General features: G+C 36.2%; 1 protein-coding gene across 1 annotated transcript in view; it reads right to left on the bottom strand.

Annotated features, from left to right (window-relative positions):
- Positions 1–17,379, bottom strand: part of CNTN5 (contactin 5) — a 643,923-nt gene that overhangs the window by 40,990 nt on the left and 585,554 nt on the right. Inside the window, exons 16-18 of the mRNA XM_023758835.1 lie at positions 14,223–14,293; positions 11,630–11,864; positions 1,884–1,993 (exon numbers count right to left, since the gene is read on the bottom strand). Of these exons, the coding sequence (XP_023614603.1) occupies positions 1,884–1,993; positions 11,630–11,864; positions 14,223–14,293 (416 nt within the window). The remainder of the gene's footprint in view (positions 1–1,883; positions 1,994–11,629; positions 11,865–14,222; positions 14,294–17,379) is intronic.

The following is a 17,379-nucleotide window of genomic DNA, read 5'->3' as shown; positions in this document are numbered from 1 at the left end:
CACAGAAAACTGTTATTACAGGTAAATCATGGTGGGAAAGTGAAGGTCATGCTCTGAGGGCAGGCAGAACAAAGGTGGAGAGGGACTGGCTGTGTGAGAGGAGCACGGCTTTGACCTATAGGAGACCGGATCCTCATTCTTCAACACACCAGAATACACTCTGTGGCTTTCTAAAAGTGTGCACACCAGAAGCTCCGATGGAGGGATCTAGGTGGATCTATATTTACAGAGTTGTTTTAGGTTGGTTTCCTTAGAAGCAGAGCTTGAGACAGAGATTTGAGTGCATTTGATTTATTGTGAGAGTGCTTACAGGAGACTGTAAGGAGGGGAGGAAAGGAGAATGTGAAAGAAGAGGGAGCTGAGCAAGAGTGTGGTCCCAGGTAATCTGGCCCTGGTTGGATGCACACAGCAACCCTCTAGATTATAAACTGCATCATAAATTTGTTTCCTCCTTGAGGAAGGAACCAGCGTCAGTCAGAGTCAGCCATTGGCCTTGGGTTGGGTTGCCTTTTGTAGGGAAGGTGACTTTTCTGGTAAGACAGTGCCCCTCAGGAGAGGGCAATTCTCCAGAGAGAAGCTGAGAACCATTAGCCAGCACTCACAGCAGCTGGGGGATGGTGCAGTGGCCCAGTGAAGGGGAGCTGGGAAGAACACCCCCATATCTTCTATATTGGTATTAGAAGAAGATGATTGTGAAGCGCAGATATTCATTCACTCAACAAATATATATTGTAGGTGCCATGAACCAAGTACTACCAGTCCTGGTGATCAGACATGGTCCCTGAAGCATGGATAGGAAAAAGAGTGATTTTAATAAAATGAATGTGCAATAATGATAAGATAAATGCTAAATTACCTATCACCAAATAATGAATTGAAGCAAGACTATAGAGAAGAATCCATGATTTTTGTATAGATAATGTGTCCTTATACTAGTACATGGTCCTTGCTGTCACTTAGAAATATTGTAAAAACTCTTTATCACAGTAATCGTTTTTTAATGCTATCTGTATATTAATTAAATAGTTCTCACACATTATTTAAAAACTCTAATAGAATAAGGAAAAGCTTGTGTTGGTGTACAAGTTCTATACTTGATCATTTTTCAAAAATCAAGATGATTTTCTCTTAGTGGGGTTAAAACAGCAAAAATAAAAATAAAAAGTTTAAAGGCAACTGAGATCTTGGGTTGGATGCTAATTCTTTTTTGTCTTTTAGAAATTACCCCCCAACCACTACCCCCAGTTCTGGTGAAGGCAAGAACAAGAGATACATGAGGAATAGGGATCTTGTTTTTGTGGAATAACCAAGTTCACAGACTGCCCACACTCTTGGAGGCTAACATTTCATTAAGTTGATGAATTGTTATGAAATTTTCACTATTATAAGGCCAACATAACTGTGTTTAAAAATAGAAAAATTTAAGGAATGAGAAGTCATTTCAATAAAAAAGCACAGATCACAAAGCTCCAAACAAATTTGAGAAGTTAGCAATAGGGGGTAAGATTTGCCAAGGACGATATAGTAGAAAGACTTGTTTTATACATTTAATTATTAGAGGAAAATATACAAAAAAAATTTTTAACAACCAATAAATTGGATAACATTAAGTAGCCACCTGTAGCTATTGAAATAGGTCTATTTTCATCTGTCTTTTTTTAAAAAAAAATCTTTGCATGGTGCTATGGAAACATACTGAAAAATAAGCCAGCTAATGAGCAACATAATACATGTCCATAAAATAGTATATTTCTTGCATTCTTTGCCACAAAGAAAAATTTCAAAGGAATGTAAATCTGTTAAAATGTCACCAAACCAGCTCTTTAGGAGAATGCGATGCCAGCAGAAATAACAAGGCCTATTTTCAATAATTCTGTTCATACCTCAAATCCCTGTGGTCTTCCTAGACTCTCTTTCAGATGTTTCCATGCAATAAGAATCTCTGACATGGACACACTTGTAGCTTTGACATCTGTGGGAGCGGCACTGGGTTCTGTAGGAAAGAAAGTGGAAATAATAAACCACAATGGTAGCAAGTTAATGTCTATCAAAGGTGTTACTTTTTCCACCGTCTTTTTGCAATGAAGTGCTGTGGTAGTTCCAAAAAACACCAGATAAAAAGACGATCTTTTTGGATTTCTATACTTCGGTCAGTCTCATCAAACCTTACCAACGAGAAATGACTAATCTAGGAAGATGAGCAGAGAAGATCTTTGTCCTTGGATTAACTAGGACATTTCTGGAGAAGTTAAATTGTTTGACTTACATTGCCTGCCATCTACCATAATGATCAAAAGAATGGACTAGGCGTCAGGATTGGCCTTTTTTTTTCCTGTGCTGTTTGCATGCAAAACCATTATATATTTATTTACCTTTAGGCAAGTAGCTTCATCTTTTCCTAAGCCCAGTGCCCTCATTTGTAATGTGGGCATAATAAGAGTACTTAGCTTAGAGATTTTTTAGATTCGTTTTCATTGGAATAACACATACAAAATATTGAGCACAGTCCTTGGTACTTAAAATATTCATTCACAAAATACCACTTATTATTATTTTATTTTTTTCAGCCGTTGCAGGCACAAAGAGTCTAAATTACATGAGTTGTTTTGTTGTTCCAACCACAAAACCACATGTCCATGATTGTATAAGGAATATGTTATGAATCACGGTATTTAAAAGGCATGAGCTGACTTTTAAGACAACTGTAGGGCGAAAAGGAAAAGTCCCTGAAGGTCTCCAGGCTGTTGCTATGCTCAGCGACATTTCTCACAATTTTTTTCCAATGCACCATGTCTGACTGGCATCCATCAAGAGCAGCACTCAGGTTGCACTTGATGTGAGGAAAAAAATATTTTCAGCTTTGACACTGCGGAATCGTAACTACTATGTCACAAACACATATTCAATGAAATGACAGAATAAAGGCTATACATTAGTTCAAATAGTTCTGTACGAATTTGATTTAAAAAACTATCCCTTAAAAACTGTAGAGACTTTAATATTAACTCCATATCACTGGTAAGAGCTCAGATTACTCTGTTGAAAATGTTTTTTTTGTAGTTGTTGTTTTTTGTTTGTTTTAGATTTAGGTAACCATATGCCAAAGACAGAATTCTAAATAAAAATTTTAAAAGTCATTATATGAGAAATACAGAAAGAATTCTAACAAATTTTTTTTTTGTGGAGATTTTTCCATTTCCAATGGAAGGTAGTCACACATCTATTTGGAGAGTCTATGCGTAGTATTAGTTGAGAAATATCAATCAAACATCTGCCTCTGTTATTGTAAAAGGAGTCCACAGAAGATTTTCAAAGGTACATGTTTGCACAGAGAATGATTTTCTTTTGGTAAAGCATTCATTAAGATCACATGCTATGATTGTGCTAATTCAAAGTGCTGTGGTGAATTCACATTAATCTTTGCATGGAAGCTGACATAAATTCCTGTCATGGTATAAACTTTAATTTCTCATTCTGTCCCTCTTTGAATATATTTTATTATTTACTTTTGCTAGTGGTTTCCCTCATCTCACTTTGCAACTGCCTGTTATTAGTGCATTTACCTGATTTTTAAAAAAAAAATTCTGGGGATAGCTTCTACTATTTTATTCTAAAATTCATGTAGGCAGGCTTGCAAAAAAAGTTTTTTCATGGCTATTTAACAGAAGTAAGATTTTTGATTTTGCAAGTAAAGGAAAGGAAATGCTCATGTTCTTAAGATGTGTACACCCTGATCTCCAGGAATTCGGATATGATCTACGGATTTCAAAGACAGCCACTCAGGGTAAATTGGCTATTTGGAAGCAGTTTTGCTTATCTTTTAAATGAATGCATTGCAGAGATTTGTATGCCAAATGCCTCATTTCAGCTTTTATATTATTGAAGCAATTACATCTTTGTCAAAGGAGATTGCAGGGGGATAAATAATTTCAGAAGCACAAAATATGTGGTTAGGTAGCAGCTTTTATATCTCTTTCCAAGTCTAGAAAAAGTATTTCTCTATCAGCTTTCTGTAGCACTACACAAATTTAAGTATTTCTCAAACAGACATAAGAAAGTTTTAAAAAAGTAAAAAATAAGAAAAGTTAAAAAAAGATAAATATTCAGAAACCTATTTCTCAAACAAGCATCCTGATTTCTATTTATAAGCTCTGAGGATATTAAATCAGGGTCAAACCCAAGCTGACATTTCACATTTGCATTCTTGCAGGCTAAACATTATAGTTGCATCTAATTAAATAAGGGTAAATAAATCAAGAACTGAAGAGTCATTTTTTTTCATTTGTTTCACCTTCTAGATGTAAATAACAGAAGTAGATGTACATATTACACCAAAATAATACCTAAACTTGAAATTTCAGCAAGTGAAATCATAATCTCAGTCAGTTTACTTCCAAGGGTTTCAGTATGTGCCATTTATAGTCAAGTGAATATTCTTGTGTGAATCAAAAAGTTTGTCTGTAACACTGCACTGAAGGCCTGGGAGGGGGTAGAGTGGGATGGAGGGAGTCAATGGGAAGAAAAAGGAGACATCTGTCATACATTCAACAATAAAGATAAATTATAAATCAATCAATCATTTCAAGCTCTAACAATAAAGTTTGTGTGTAGGCAGGAGTAAATGACTGGGTCACAGCATATCTGGGTTGGATTGGAACTAGCTATTTGGGTATCCCATTATCCCTGAGTGATGGAAGGTCACAACTAGAAAGAATTTTCCAGAGACACTTGGATCAAAGCTCCCAATGGAAGGGCAGTTGGTCTCCAGTCATCTTTTCTTTGCCTAAATAATGTATTAAGTTATTCTAACATTTCATGTAAAAATAAAAACTTCTGGCTTCTTTGGCGACAAACAGGTAATATCAATCCTGAATACTTGGGTGTTGGTAGATGAGAATTAGCAGCTGGCCCCATTAGTCAGGGCATGTTCTTTCAGTAGAGTCCCTGTTTTATCACACGGAGAATACTTCACTTATTTCTATTTCTTACCTGACCTCTATAGGCTTTGGGACTATAAACCTATGTTTTAAACCCATGTCCTCATTTTGCAGAGGAAAAATGTGACATATCTAAACTCTGCTTCCAGCTCTGCACGAGTCCCACCTAGAACTCATGTCTCAAGAGTTCTTTCCTCTGTTGTAAAATGGGCACCAAGGAAGTGGCTGGCTCATTCTCCATCTCTAGTCAGTTTGGGGGCATGGAGAGAGATTTTATAGGAAACATATATAATCCACTCTCTGGCTGCCCAATTACCTCCAAATAACTGACAGAGTAATGAATGGAATCAAATTAAAAATAAAGAGCAGCACAGCCATGTGGCTCAGGGGTTGAGTGGTTTGATTTCCAGTTGGGGCACATGCCCAGGTTGTGGGCTTGATCCCCAGTGTGGGGCATGCAGGAGGCAACAGGTCAATGATTTTCTCTCATCATTGATGTTTCCATCTCCCTCTCCCTCTCCTTCTCCCTTCCTCTTTGAAATCCATAAAAACATTTTTAAAAAAATAAAGAACAAGCAAAATAGATAAGGAGCAAGAACAAAGGTAATAATTGCCAATTTTTGAGCCTTTGACATGTGTCAAGCCCTATTCATATTTCTTATATGTATTAATTGAGCCTCTAACAACCCTACTGTCACTATTTTCAGATGAGGACATTGAGGGGCAGAGAGATAAGCAAGGTCACACAGCTGCAAGTGGGTGGAGAGAGGTTTTGAACAAGGCAGTTAGGGCTAACCACTATGCTATTCTGCTTCTGTGTATGTGTCTGTGTAACACACACCCTTTGTTATTGCTCTCTCTTCTCCTTGCCCTTCCACCGCTGACTTCCCTCACGACTATTGATGTTGGGATCCCCACCTGGGCTCTATAAGTCTTGCCAGAAACTACCTAGACCTCCACATTTCCTATTTAACCTGCCACGAGCTTACTATAAAATTTTAAAATCTTTTATGGAATTTTGATAAATTAGAATCATAGCTGCACTGCTCCTCATAGATCCTGTCACATTCACGCGTCTCTAAAACTCTCCTGATCTGTAAACCACAGGATGTTTCCTGCCACCTCTCACTTCTATTATACTCAGGCAATTTGATGAAAATTCAAGAATCTATTTCTGAGATCTTACTCGTGTTATATTTAATACACTCAAAGACTTGAAAAGATATCTCTCTCTGATACTATAATGAGGGCATGGTTAACTTCACTCCAATCTTGGCATAGGAAATGGACAGACTGATTGATAGATTTCAGTTCCTGTTAGATTGAAAATTTGGAACAGCATTACCATGTTCATGAATTTAGATGATACATTTGTATTAAGTGACCTAGCAGCAGGACTTCTCCAAGTAATATGGGGGGCTGTGCTTGTAATATTGATTATACATCTGACTTCCCAGGAGCAGTGGGTAACAGCATTAATCAAAGGAGGGTTTAATAAACTCCTTGGGAAAAGGGTTATGGTTTCATTATTTAAAAATTCAGTGAAAAAAGCTGTAGTTGAACTTTTACAGACACTAATCCAAATGGATCATCTGGCAAAGACAGGAAATTATTTCTTGTATTTTACAATGAATATGCCAATTTATTAATTTTCAAGTTCACATAAATCCCACTGTGCTTAGTTTCAGCTAAAAACTGATTGGAGGAATAACACCTCATGAATGTTGGGTTTTAATTTGAGCTGTGGTATCTCCATTCGCAAGGAGATAATTGCATATGATTTTATGAAAACAAGGAGAGGTTTTTGGTTTTAATAAAAAGAAAAGCAGCACATATTCTACATACAAGACAAAAGCATAAAACAAAAACAAGAAAACACACAAAAACACCACAACAATAAAAACCACACACACAATACACCAAGACACTAGAAAAGGCTAAAGCTCATCACAAATAAACAAATATTTCAATCTATAATTAATCTATATTGATTTTTTCCATATTTTTCTGTTAGATGTAATTGAATGTTCAGGTTATCTCCATTTTCCAAAGCTACAGTAATAAGAATTAAATGGAAAATGGGTGTAAGTTTGACAAGTATGTCTAGAAATATGGAAGTAAAAGTCAATCTGATTTTTCATCTAGAAAAAAATCACTTTTATCACTTCTAACCATATATTTTTAATATCACTTCTGTTGAAACTTTGCTAATCTTCAAAAACATTAGAATTGTTTCCAAAATGAGGGTATTGTATAGGATTATGTCATACCCTCATATCTGAAGTCAAGTCAGGGTTAGTGCGCATGTAAGTCTTGCTTGATTTAAAGAGTATAGGTAATCAGTAGATGTGCAGTGTGCATGGAAGTGATGTCAGATGCCGCTTGGCACTGATGGAGCAATTCAGGGTTACTTCTATTGCGGAAACCATGGAGCGTTCTGACAACTCTAGGGCAACAACCAACCTCAGTGTCATGAGTCAAGGCATTTCCCAAGGGATTTACTAAGTATCAACATGTATAAATGATTAGTTCTCTTAATAACAGATCACATTCAAGGTTTTCACTATAATAATGTAATTCTTACTTGCATTTAAATAAGCTTTCTTGAGAGGAAAATGGAAAGATGGGAGTATAGGGAATGCACATCAACACCTATGGAAGTGTGTTCTGCATGTGAGATGCCATCCATGTGCCATCGGGAAATGGGTAGCTAACTGGGTACTGTAAGGTGTGTCTTGTAGTCCTTGTGGTCTGTGGTTCCCTCCAATCAACATTCATTCTGTTAGCTGCTTCTGATTCAGCATCGGGGACATGTTTTCTTCCTGATTTGCTGTCAACTCTAGGCAGGTATCGCGTATTTCTGATATGAATAGAGAGAACTATGCCCATAAGCAGAACTAGAGAGCCATCTCCCTCCTCTCATTCTGTATATAAATACAGAGGGATTTTAGGGTGTAAACAGGTGAACTAGGTTAATGAAAGAACAAACATGCAGAATTTGTCTTATGGGGAAATACAGTCTCCATCAGATCAGCTGGGCCTCAGACGAGACTATGATGACGAAGGTACGCTGTGAATCTGTATGAACGTCCACAGGCAGAGGGAGGCATCTGCACTGGCATGAGCCCAATATTATTTTATACGTTTATTACAGGCCTTGACTCTTTAAAAATGGCTCAGTCTGGAAAACCTTTACTCCTCTTCAAGTAAAGCAATTTGCCAACTGTTTAAAAAAGGGTGTTGAGCCCTAACCTGTTTGGCTCAGTGGATAGAGCATCGGCCTGCGGACTGAAGGACCCCAGGTTCGATTCCGGTCAAGGGCATGTATCTTGGTTGCGGACACATCCCCAGTGGGGGGTGTGCAGGAGGCAGCTGATCGATGTTTCTCTCTCGTCGATGTTTCTAACTCTCTATCCTTCTCTTTTCCTGTCTGTAAAAAAAATCAATAAATATATATATATTTTTAAAAAGGGTGTTGATTTCCTTCTTTTTAGTATATAACAAAAGTGGGTCTATTATAACCTGGGGAAAATTTAAAAAATTGAAATGAATATTTTAGGATGTAGAATAAGTTGACAAAATTTCAGTTTTAGATTTGTAATGGCTTCCAGAGATGTTCCAGTTCAAGACTTTGATTTTTTTACATGGAGGAAGGTAAGGGTCAGAGAGATGGGTAAACTGCCCGGGACGCACAGTGCGTGTGAGCAGACTGAACTCGGGCTTTGCTGACTCCAGGCACCGGCTCTCCCTTCCCATTGTACTGCTTTTCTTAGTTGACATGATTTAATGATGCTAAACACTTTACTCATATTTACACACAAAGTTCCAAATTAGTAAATTTAATTAGTGAACAAGTGCCAAAATATGTTTGAATTTTGTTTCAGAACAAAGGCAGATTCTATCTAGATTTAATTTGCTGATATTTTTCATATTTCAGTCTACCAAAATAAATGAAATGTTACTATGAAATGTTACAGTAACAACCTCAGTGTCTTTGAAAGAAAATATGCATATTTCCTATCTAGCTTGAAAGAGAAATCTCCAAAGGCAAACCATTTCAAGTTTAAGGAAACTCAGTGTAAACAACCCATGGTAGCTGCTATAATTCCATTTCAAAGCAAAAGTTGACAAGGAAAGTACAATTCTGGATTTCTTAATGGCAGCACTGGTGTTAACATACAAAACATGTGCACAAACGCCTCAAATTCATCTTATGTAACCTTTGGGGCTATGTGCTCGATGATTAGGTTGAAGAAATTTTAAGGCAACAAGAGTAAGCACTTCCTGAATAAAACATGTAGTTCAAAATAGATTTTTGGTATAACATAATACAAAATGTTATTATATATAATAATCATAATACATTAATAAAATATTATTATATACATTCCTGATGACATAGTATAGGGTAGTGGTTAAAAGTATGAGCTTTGGAGTCATACACACTTAGGTTCAAAACCCAGGTCTGCCACTTAACTACAGTCACTTACAACTCTGTCACTTCCTGGTGTTAATTTGAGCATGTTCCTTAACCTCTCTGAGCCTCAGTTTCCTGAAAAGTAGATTGAGGCTTGAGATTCCTACCTCATATTTGGTTGTAAGAGTTAGTATAACTAATATAGTCCACCAGCTCTATCTGAAACACATCAGACATTTGAGATATTAAGTGCATGGGTACGTCATTGGAACATCTATAATTCGTTGTTATTACTTGGTTCTTCACTTTCCTGGTCATTCTTTTTTAATATATATATTCTTTATTGAAGGTATTACATATGTGTCCTTATCCCCCCATTGCCCCCCACACCCCTGCTTCATGCCCTCACCCCCCTGGTGTCTGTGACCATTGGTTATGCTTATAAGCATGCATACAAGTCCTTTGGTTGATCTCTCCCCATTAACTCCCACCCTCCCCTACCTTCCCTCTGAGTTTTGATGGTCTGATCGATGCTTCACTATCTCTGGATCTGTTTTTGCTCATCAGTTTATGTTGTTCATTATATTCCACAAATAAGTGAGATCATGTGATATTTATCTTTCTCCAACTGACTTATTTCGCTTAGCATAATGCTCTCCAGGTCCATCCATGCTGTTGCAAATGGTAGGAGTTCCTTCCTTTTTATAGCAGCATAGTATTCCATTGTGTAGATGTACCACAGTTTTTTAATCCACTCATCTGCTGATGGTCACTTAGGCTGTTTCCAAATCTTAGCTATTGTAAATTGTGCTTCTATGAACACAGGGGTGCATATATCCTTTCTGATTGGTGTTTCTAGTTTCTTGGGATACATTCTTTTTTTTTTTTTAATATATTTTATTGATTTTTTACAGAGAGGAAGGGAGAGAGATAGAGAGTTAGAAACATCGATGAGAGAAATCTTAGCTATTGTAAATTGTGCTTCTATGAACACAGGGGTGCATATATCCTTTCTGATTGGTGTTTCTAGTTTCTTGGGATACATTCTTATGCTAGGATAAACTTTCTGCCTCTGCTTCAAAATCTGGCTCTATGTTAGACAAATATAAGGTAGCTTGTTTTGAAAAAACTACATCTTACATAAATCAGAACCTACTTTTGTGCTTCAATATTTAAAGGGTCTTATTTATATCCTCTTATGAACTCCAGTACAAAAAGATGAATAATTCTCTTCAGCTTTTTAAGTCACAAATGTGGGCACAAAGGAAGTAAAAAGGTCAGTTTAGAAAGACAATCATTATTTGGAAGGTCAAGTGAGTGTTGCCTTTGGTGGAACATTTTTTCAGTCATTTGCCAAATTTAGGAAATGGAAGGCATTATTTTTACTCTCAGGGCCAATGGAAAATTTGCACTTGAATAGAAGGACTAAGAAGAAAAGCTAATTTTAGGATAAGATCTATCATGCTTTCTCTCACTCAGAAAGTTGGATTTTTGTTTTAAAACTTGACAAAGCCCAGGATTTTGATGAAGAAAGCTGAGTAATGGGTTTACTGCCTGCTAAGTCCTGCCTACCTCGTGGTTTTATATTGAGAATTACATGAGATTAAGCATATGAAGGCAGTGTGCTACAGAAAAATCAAGGATTTAATGATTACACAGACTTGAGCTTATTCTCAATTACAAGCTGTGTAACCTTTAACTTTTCTGAACTTGAATTTTCTTTTATCTACAAAGGGGATAATAATGCCTATTAGGCAACATTGTCAAGGGGATTGAAAGATGTCACGTGTGAAAACCTTCCAACAGGAAACCCTGTCTGAAACTTCTTTGTCAGTGCAATGTGGTGTGTATGACATTAGTCATAAATACACATATTTATTGTTCATATAAATGGTTTCTTCATTTAAATTTATTTAAATTTAATGGGTTAAAATATAAAATTATCTACATTTCAAACCATAGATGGTTGGTTAAATGCCGATCCAGAGAATAGAATACACTACAGCTATTAGTAATATTGTTATTATCATGGAAATATATTTGCCATATATCATTAGAAAGTGAAGAACATGAAGCAACAGATATGGAATGATAATTTTGTTAAATGAAAATTATTTGGAAAAATATATCTAAAAAGTATAGTGAGACTATAGGTGAGTTTTATTTCCATTTTGGTGTATCTGTATTTTATAATATTTGTACAATAATATCTCACCCATATAGCAAAATAAAATATTAAAATATATTGAATAAAAGTAAGGATAAAGAAACTGACCTCCTTCAGCTGAGCAGATGACCACAATTTGACTGAAAGGTCCATCCCCTTTATTGTTGTAGACACCAACTTTCACTTCAAAGGGAGTAAGAGGAGGGACACTTTCATCTCGATAAATGAACTTCGAAGCTTCAGAGGATGTCACCATTTTCTCCTTCCACCCACGTGTTCCATTGGGTCTGAAAGCCACAATATAGCCAAAGCCTTCCCCATTCTGAAACTCTTCAGATACTGGCTAAAGAAGAAAAATGCAATTAATTATAAGTGAAATAATGAATAAAAAAATCCACTTCTTCCAAAAGTTTAAATTTTTAAAAACTATGGATAACTAGAGAAAAGGAGACTCAAATCTTTATGGTACACTAGAGGCCTAGAGCACAAATCTGTGTACAGATGAGGTCCAGGTGGCCCACCCTGATCAGGGCAAGGGGGCTGATCAGGAGTGGGGCTGGCTGGGGGAGGGGACATGGGTGGTTGGCAGCCAGCCCCACACCTGATAGGAGTAGGGGAAACTGATTGGGGGTGGGGCTGGCCAGGGGGAGGGGCCCCTGCCCCCTGGTCAAGCTCCTGGTTGAACTCCCAGTTGAACTCCCAGTTGAGGGGACAATTTGCATATTAACCTTTTATTATATAGGATTAAAAGCCAACATAGCATAATCACTTGGCAGTTGCTGGAAATTTAAAAGGCTTTTAAGGGTAAAGAATGAAAAATTAAATAATATTAGTTGGTATTTAAGGAAAGTATTAAGAGTACTGAAAATTCCTGAAGTGAAACAAATTTGCTCCAATTAGTCCTATATATGAAATGAAGGCCTTTGGATTGCACACTAGAATTTAACAAGTTGGGGAAAAGTGTCATATAATCTGGGGGTCGGGAATTCTTGTCACTGGTGATGCTCAGTTGAGCTGCTAGCACAGAAAATCTAGGAGACATTAATGTAAAACCTTTCTTCTACTGTTTTTTTAAATTGCTTTTGTGCTTTACCAACACATGAAAAAATTGGAATATAGTATTTGTTCAAGAAACGTTCTGTACTTAAAAGGCTTATATTTAAATTTGTTAAATAGGCATCAGTTACGCATAAAAAAAAAGGAGTACTTGTGATTGGCTAGTTAGTGAATGGAACAGTTACCAGCCACTGCCTAGCACAATACTCAACACATTGTAGATACTCAATAAATAATTGCTAATTTTTTTTCTTTTGAATTTTGATTCGAGAAAAAAGTGTATTGAGTGGAATAAAAGAGACAAAGACTATTAAGTTAAAGTACTACAGATTGAATTTTATATCCCTCCCAAATTTATGTGATGAAATCCTAACCCCCAATGGGATACTTTAAGAAGAAGGGCCTTTGGTGGGTGATTTGATTATAAGGGAAGAGCTTGCATGAATGGGATCAGTGCTCTTACAAAAGAGACTGGAGAGCTCTCTTGCCTCCTGCCATTGAGGACAGTGAGAAAATGACTATCAACCAGGAATCAGGCCTCACCAGGCCTCAACCTGCTGGTGCCTTGATTGCAGACTTCCAGCTTCCAGCACTGTGAGAAATAAATTCCTGTCATTTATAAGCCACCTGGTCTATACAATTTTTGTTCTAGCAGCCTGAGCTGACTTTGACACAAAACGGGTACAGGGAAGGCAATTCCATTTAGAGAAATTTGTTCTCGGTGAAGTTCAGATATTGGGAAGTTAATTCCTCTGCAGAAATCAAAACAAGACAAAACGTTTTATTAAAGAAGAGGGGAATGGACATAAGAGCAGGACAGAGAGCGTGCTCATGGAAAATTTCTTACTGGGAAAAGACGTTTTTCTATACATTTGATCATTGTCCCTAGAGTGTCAGGAATTTGTTTAGTTTTCTCCAGTAGACATTTTCATTTAGATTCCATTTTCATATTCTAAGGCATAGTTTTGTGAGCTACACCGCTATATTGAATAATAAGGTAATTTATCATCAAAAAAGGAAAGTGGCTTCATGAAAAATAAATGCACCTCTCACACTTCTTTGATAAGGAACGGAGATCATATGGTGAGGGAGACAAAAGAACGTAAGTTTTGTTATCCAAGTCCCCAATTCTACTGCTTCTCAGAGAAAGTAGTTAAATTCTGCCTCAGTTTCATGATTTTTAACACAAGGAAAATGATCCCCACTAATAGGATTGTTGTGTGGGATAAATGAGATAAGCAAGGCATTATGCCACAAAGTCAGTTCCTTCCTCCCCACTAGTTTTAGACTCCAAATAAGTCAAGGGTGCTACTTAATCTTGAAATAATTAAATATTGAGCTAAGCCAAGCAGACATCTGAAGTAATATATAAGAGGATGTGTTTTAATCAAAACTTTATTATGAGATAGCCTGTTCACAGGAAGGCGTTCCACAGACTTGGAGAAAAGTCAACTGGGGCCTGGTATGAAAATGAGAAAGGATGATGTTGGCAATATCTATCTGAGCACTGCATGCTCGAAGTGTTCCTTCACCTCATTGAAACAGAAATTACTCAGTCTCCCTGTACCAAGTACAGACACTAAATATGTAGCCATATTTCCTAAGGACTCAACCTGTTCTGACATCTGAGTACAGGCTTTCTTACCTCCCAGGCAATGACTAACTCATGCCTTCTTCCGCTTCTTCCACTTACGTTGGTGGGTGCTGTCTTTGGAACTGTGGATAAAATGGGCAGAGAGCAAGTGATAAATACAGGTGTAATTTAAGTGTCTTTATAGTAAGAACACATCATTAGGTTGGGTAAAATCCTGATATAAACAAATCAAAGTTTGTTCGAAGTTACTGGTGATATTCAGTATTAAAACAAGATGTTTGTGACAGATATCTTACTTTCAAATCTATGAGTGATATGTATTTTTCTTGGCCACATACCACATCCCCAAACCAGTCTTCTTGTACATGCTATATAAGAGTAAGGTCTAAATTATAATTAACTTTATAGATAAGGACATCTACTAATGGTTAGTTAGTTTTTGTCCTACAAAATTTCTATTTCTCCTTCTTTCTAGGGATGTGACTCTTTTCTGTGGTTTCAGGGCTTGCAGACTCCCTGGAAAACCCACAGGTTGACATTAGCATTATTGATTTGCTCATTAGAGCCCCAAAGAACTCTAAAGAAATCTTAGCAACACTTCCATGGATTGAAAATTTATTTAAACAAATAAACATTAAAAAAATAAAACTAAAGAATGAATCTCTCTGCAAACTGCAAAATATATAAGCATCCTATGAAACTTTTTCAAATAAATATTAAAAGAATAAATGTGTCAAAGGAATTAATTTCCCCTTCACCACCCCAAACCACAAAATCTGCAGCTGAAAGGAAACATTTTCAAATGAAGAACTGTTAAATGAAGAGAACTATTAAAAGAAATCATTTTCCAGGCTATGAGCCTGCAGGAGCAATTTTACACTTCAGTGTTGGATTTATATCTCAGAATATAGTTTTTAAACACCATTGATATACTCATAAACAATAAATTCACTCCCATATATTACCTGCCTCTATGAAAGGCAATTAATTACTGGTAGATACTCACACAGCATTTTATATACCAGCAAAACTTATGTAGAATTTACATTCTACTAGAAATAAATAAAAAATAAACATTCTCCTTGGGTAAGAGGTAGAAGAGAAAAGTCTGTGAATATATAATTGGCTCCACTGAAACAAATAAACTACATTTGCTAGGTCCCAACTTCAGTGTCCTTGGACACTTTGCTCCATGAACTAGTTCTTTTGCTCATGCACATGTAGAAGTCTACACACAACAGCAGCTACCTATCATTCTTTTCTCACAGTTACATGTATACTAAAGATTATTCGCCCTGGCCGGGTTGCTCAGTTGGTTGGAGTGTCGTCACATACACCCAAAGGTTGTGTGCTCAATTCCCCATCAGGGTACATACCCAAATTGCTTGTTCGATCCCCAGGAGGGGTGCATATTGGATGCAATGATTCATGTTTCTTTCTCACATTGATGTTTCTGTCTCTCTTTATTCCTCTCTCTCTCAAATCAACTTAAAAAAGATATCCTCAGGTGAGAATTAAAAAAACTTACTTATATATGGAGTTCACTCTCATAAATTTCCTCAGAATTACATGACATTGGATACCTCTTTATCTTTCATTCAAGAAGTCACAAGAAATTCAACTAAGAAAAATAATGACAGTGTTACAGCAATAACTGAATATGTCCTATTTATATGAACAATGAGCAAATCATTTTATGTGAGTTTTTGGTAGTAGTCATGGTTATTGTTACATATAATAGCTATGACCTTAACACCATGTCCCAAAACCAGTGTTATATAGGACTAATTCTAAATTCCCTTCTTAGTGTATAGTATGAGTAAGGCATACAAGAAGGGAGCTGGTTTAACTGTATTCCCTCAGTGGCTAAAATCTCAGAGTTCTGAATATTGTAACTATCAATACATGGTCAAATAAATAGTGGAAGCAAGATAATTTGTTAATATTATGCCATTATGGCTTGTCTTAGTAGCATTTGTTTGTTTTTTAGAAAAGTGTACTCTGCACCCCCATCATATGTTTCACATTAATATCTGACAACTAATAGCCAAATAACATTACAGGTCATATCTACCAGAGACACACACATTGTCATTTACATTGAAATACTTAAGTTTATACCTCAAAGTTAGGACTTTATCCTCTTCTTTGAGGACACCATCCTGAATTTTGGATCACGGATTTTGTGGAAAGACTAGGCATTGAAGATCCTTTCCTATTTTATTCTGACCTCAAACATCATCTAAAAAGAGGATGCATGGAACCTCTAGATCAGAGTTGTAAAGTACCACAGTCAATTAATGCACTTATTTTAAAAAAATTAGATTTCTCAAAAGTGTTAATAAAAATAAAAAGAAAGTGGTAAAAAATGTGGTGAAAATTTTCACTTTGAGCAACCAAGAAAGGGAAAGGAATACTTTCTATGATTTGATTCTTTGGGTAATCTCTATGTTGATTATACATAAATAACCCAGACTGCATAAAATTTCTCTCATTATTTGAAATCAGTCTTTGAGGTTTTCTTACAGCTGCTAATTTCTTTTCAAGAGAAGATACCCCATATTTAATTTAATGTAAAAAAAATAAGATCCTCTCTCACACTACCTGCAATTTTAATATCTAACACAAATAACACAAAAGGCACTATAGGCCATTTGTGTTTTAGAGACCTAGGTGTATAAAAAACAACTATTTTTAAATAAAAAATGTTTACTAGATATAATAGAAACTACTAATAGAAAACTTAAAGCTTTAAAGAAATGAAAACAACCTAAGTGTCCATCGATTGATGATTAGATAAAGGCAATATGGTATGTGTGTGCATATATACAGGGGTGGGCAAAAGTAAGTTTAGCATTTACCATATGAAAAATTATACAATAATTAATAAATAATAATGCAAGAATAAACTCTGTTTCGCGTACTCACAACTGTAAACCTACTTTTGCCAAACCCTGTATAGTATGAAATATTACTCAGTCATAAAAAAGAAAATCCTGCCACTGGTGGCAACATGGCTGCTCCTTGAGAGAATTATAATAAGTAAAATAAGTTAAACAGAACAAGACAGACACTTATATGTGGAATATGAAGAAACCAAGAATGGATTGGTGGTTGCCAGAGATGGGGTATGGGGGGGTACAAAATGGATGAAAATGGTCAGAAGGTACAAACTTCCAGTTGTAAGATAAATAAGAAATGGAGATGT

This window comes from Myotis lucifugus, unplaced genomic scaffold, assembly GCF_000147115.1.
Source record: "Myotis lucifugus unplaced genomic scaffold, Myoluc2.0 scaffold_139, whole genome shotgun sequence".
Taxonomy (NCBI): domain Eukaryota; kingdom Metazoa; phylum Chordata; class Mammalia; order Chiroptera; family Vespertilionidae; genus Myotis; species Myotis lucifugus.
The sequence above is the reverse complement of the archived record's forward strand: the minus strand, read 5'-3'. Positions and strand labels throughout refer to the sequence as shown.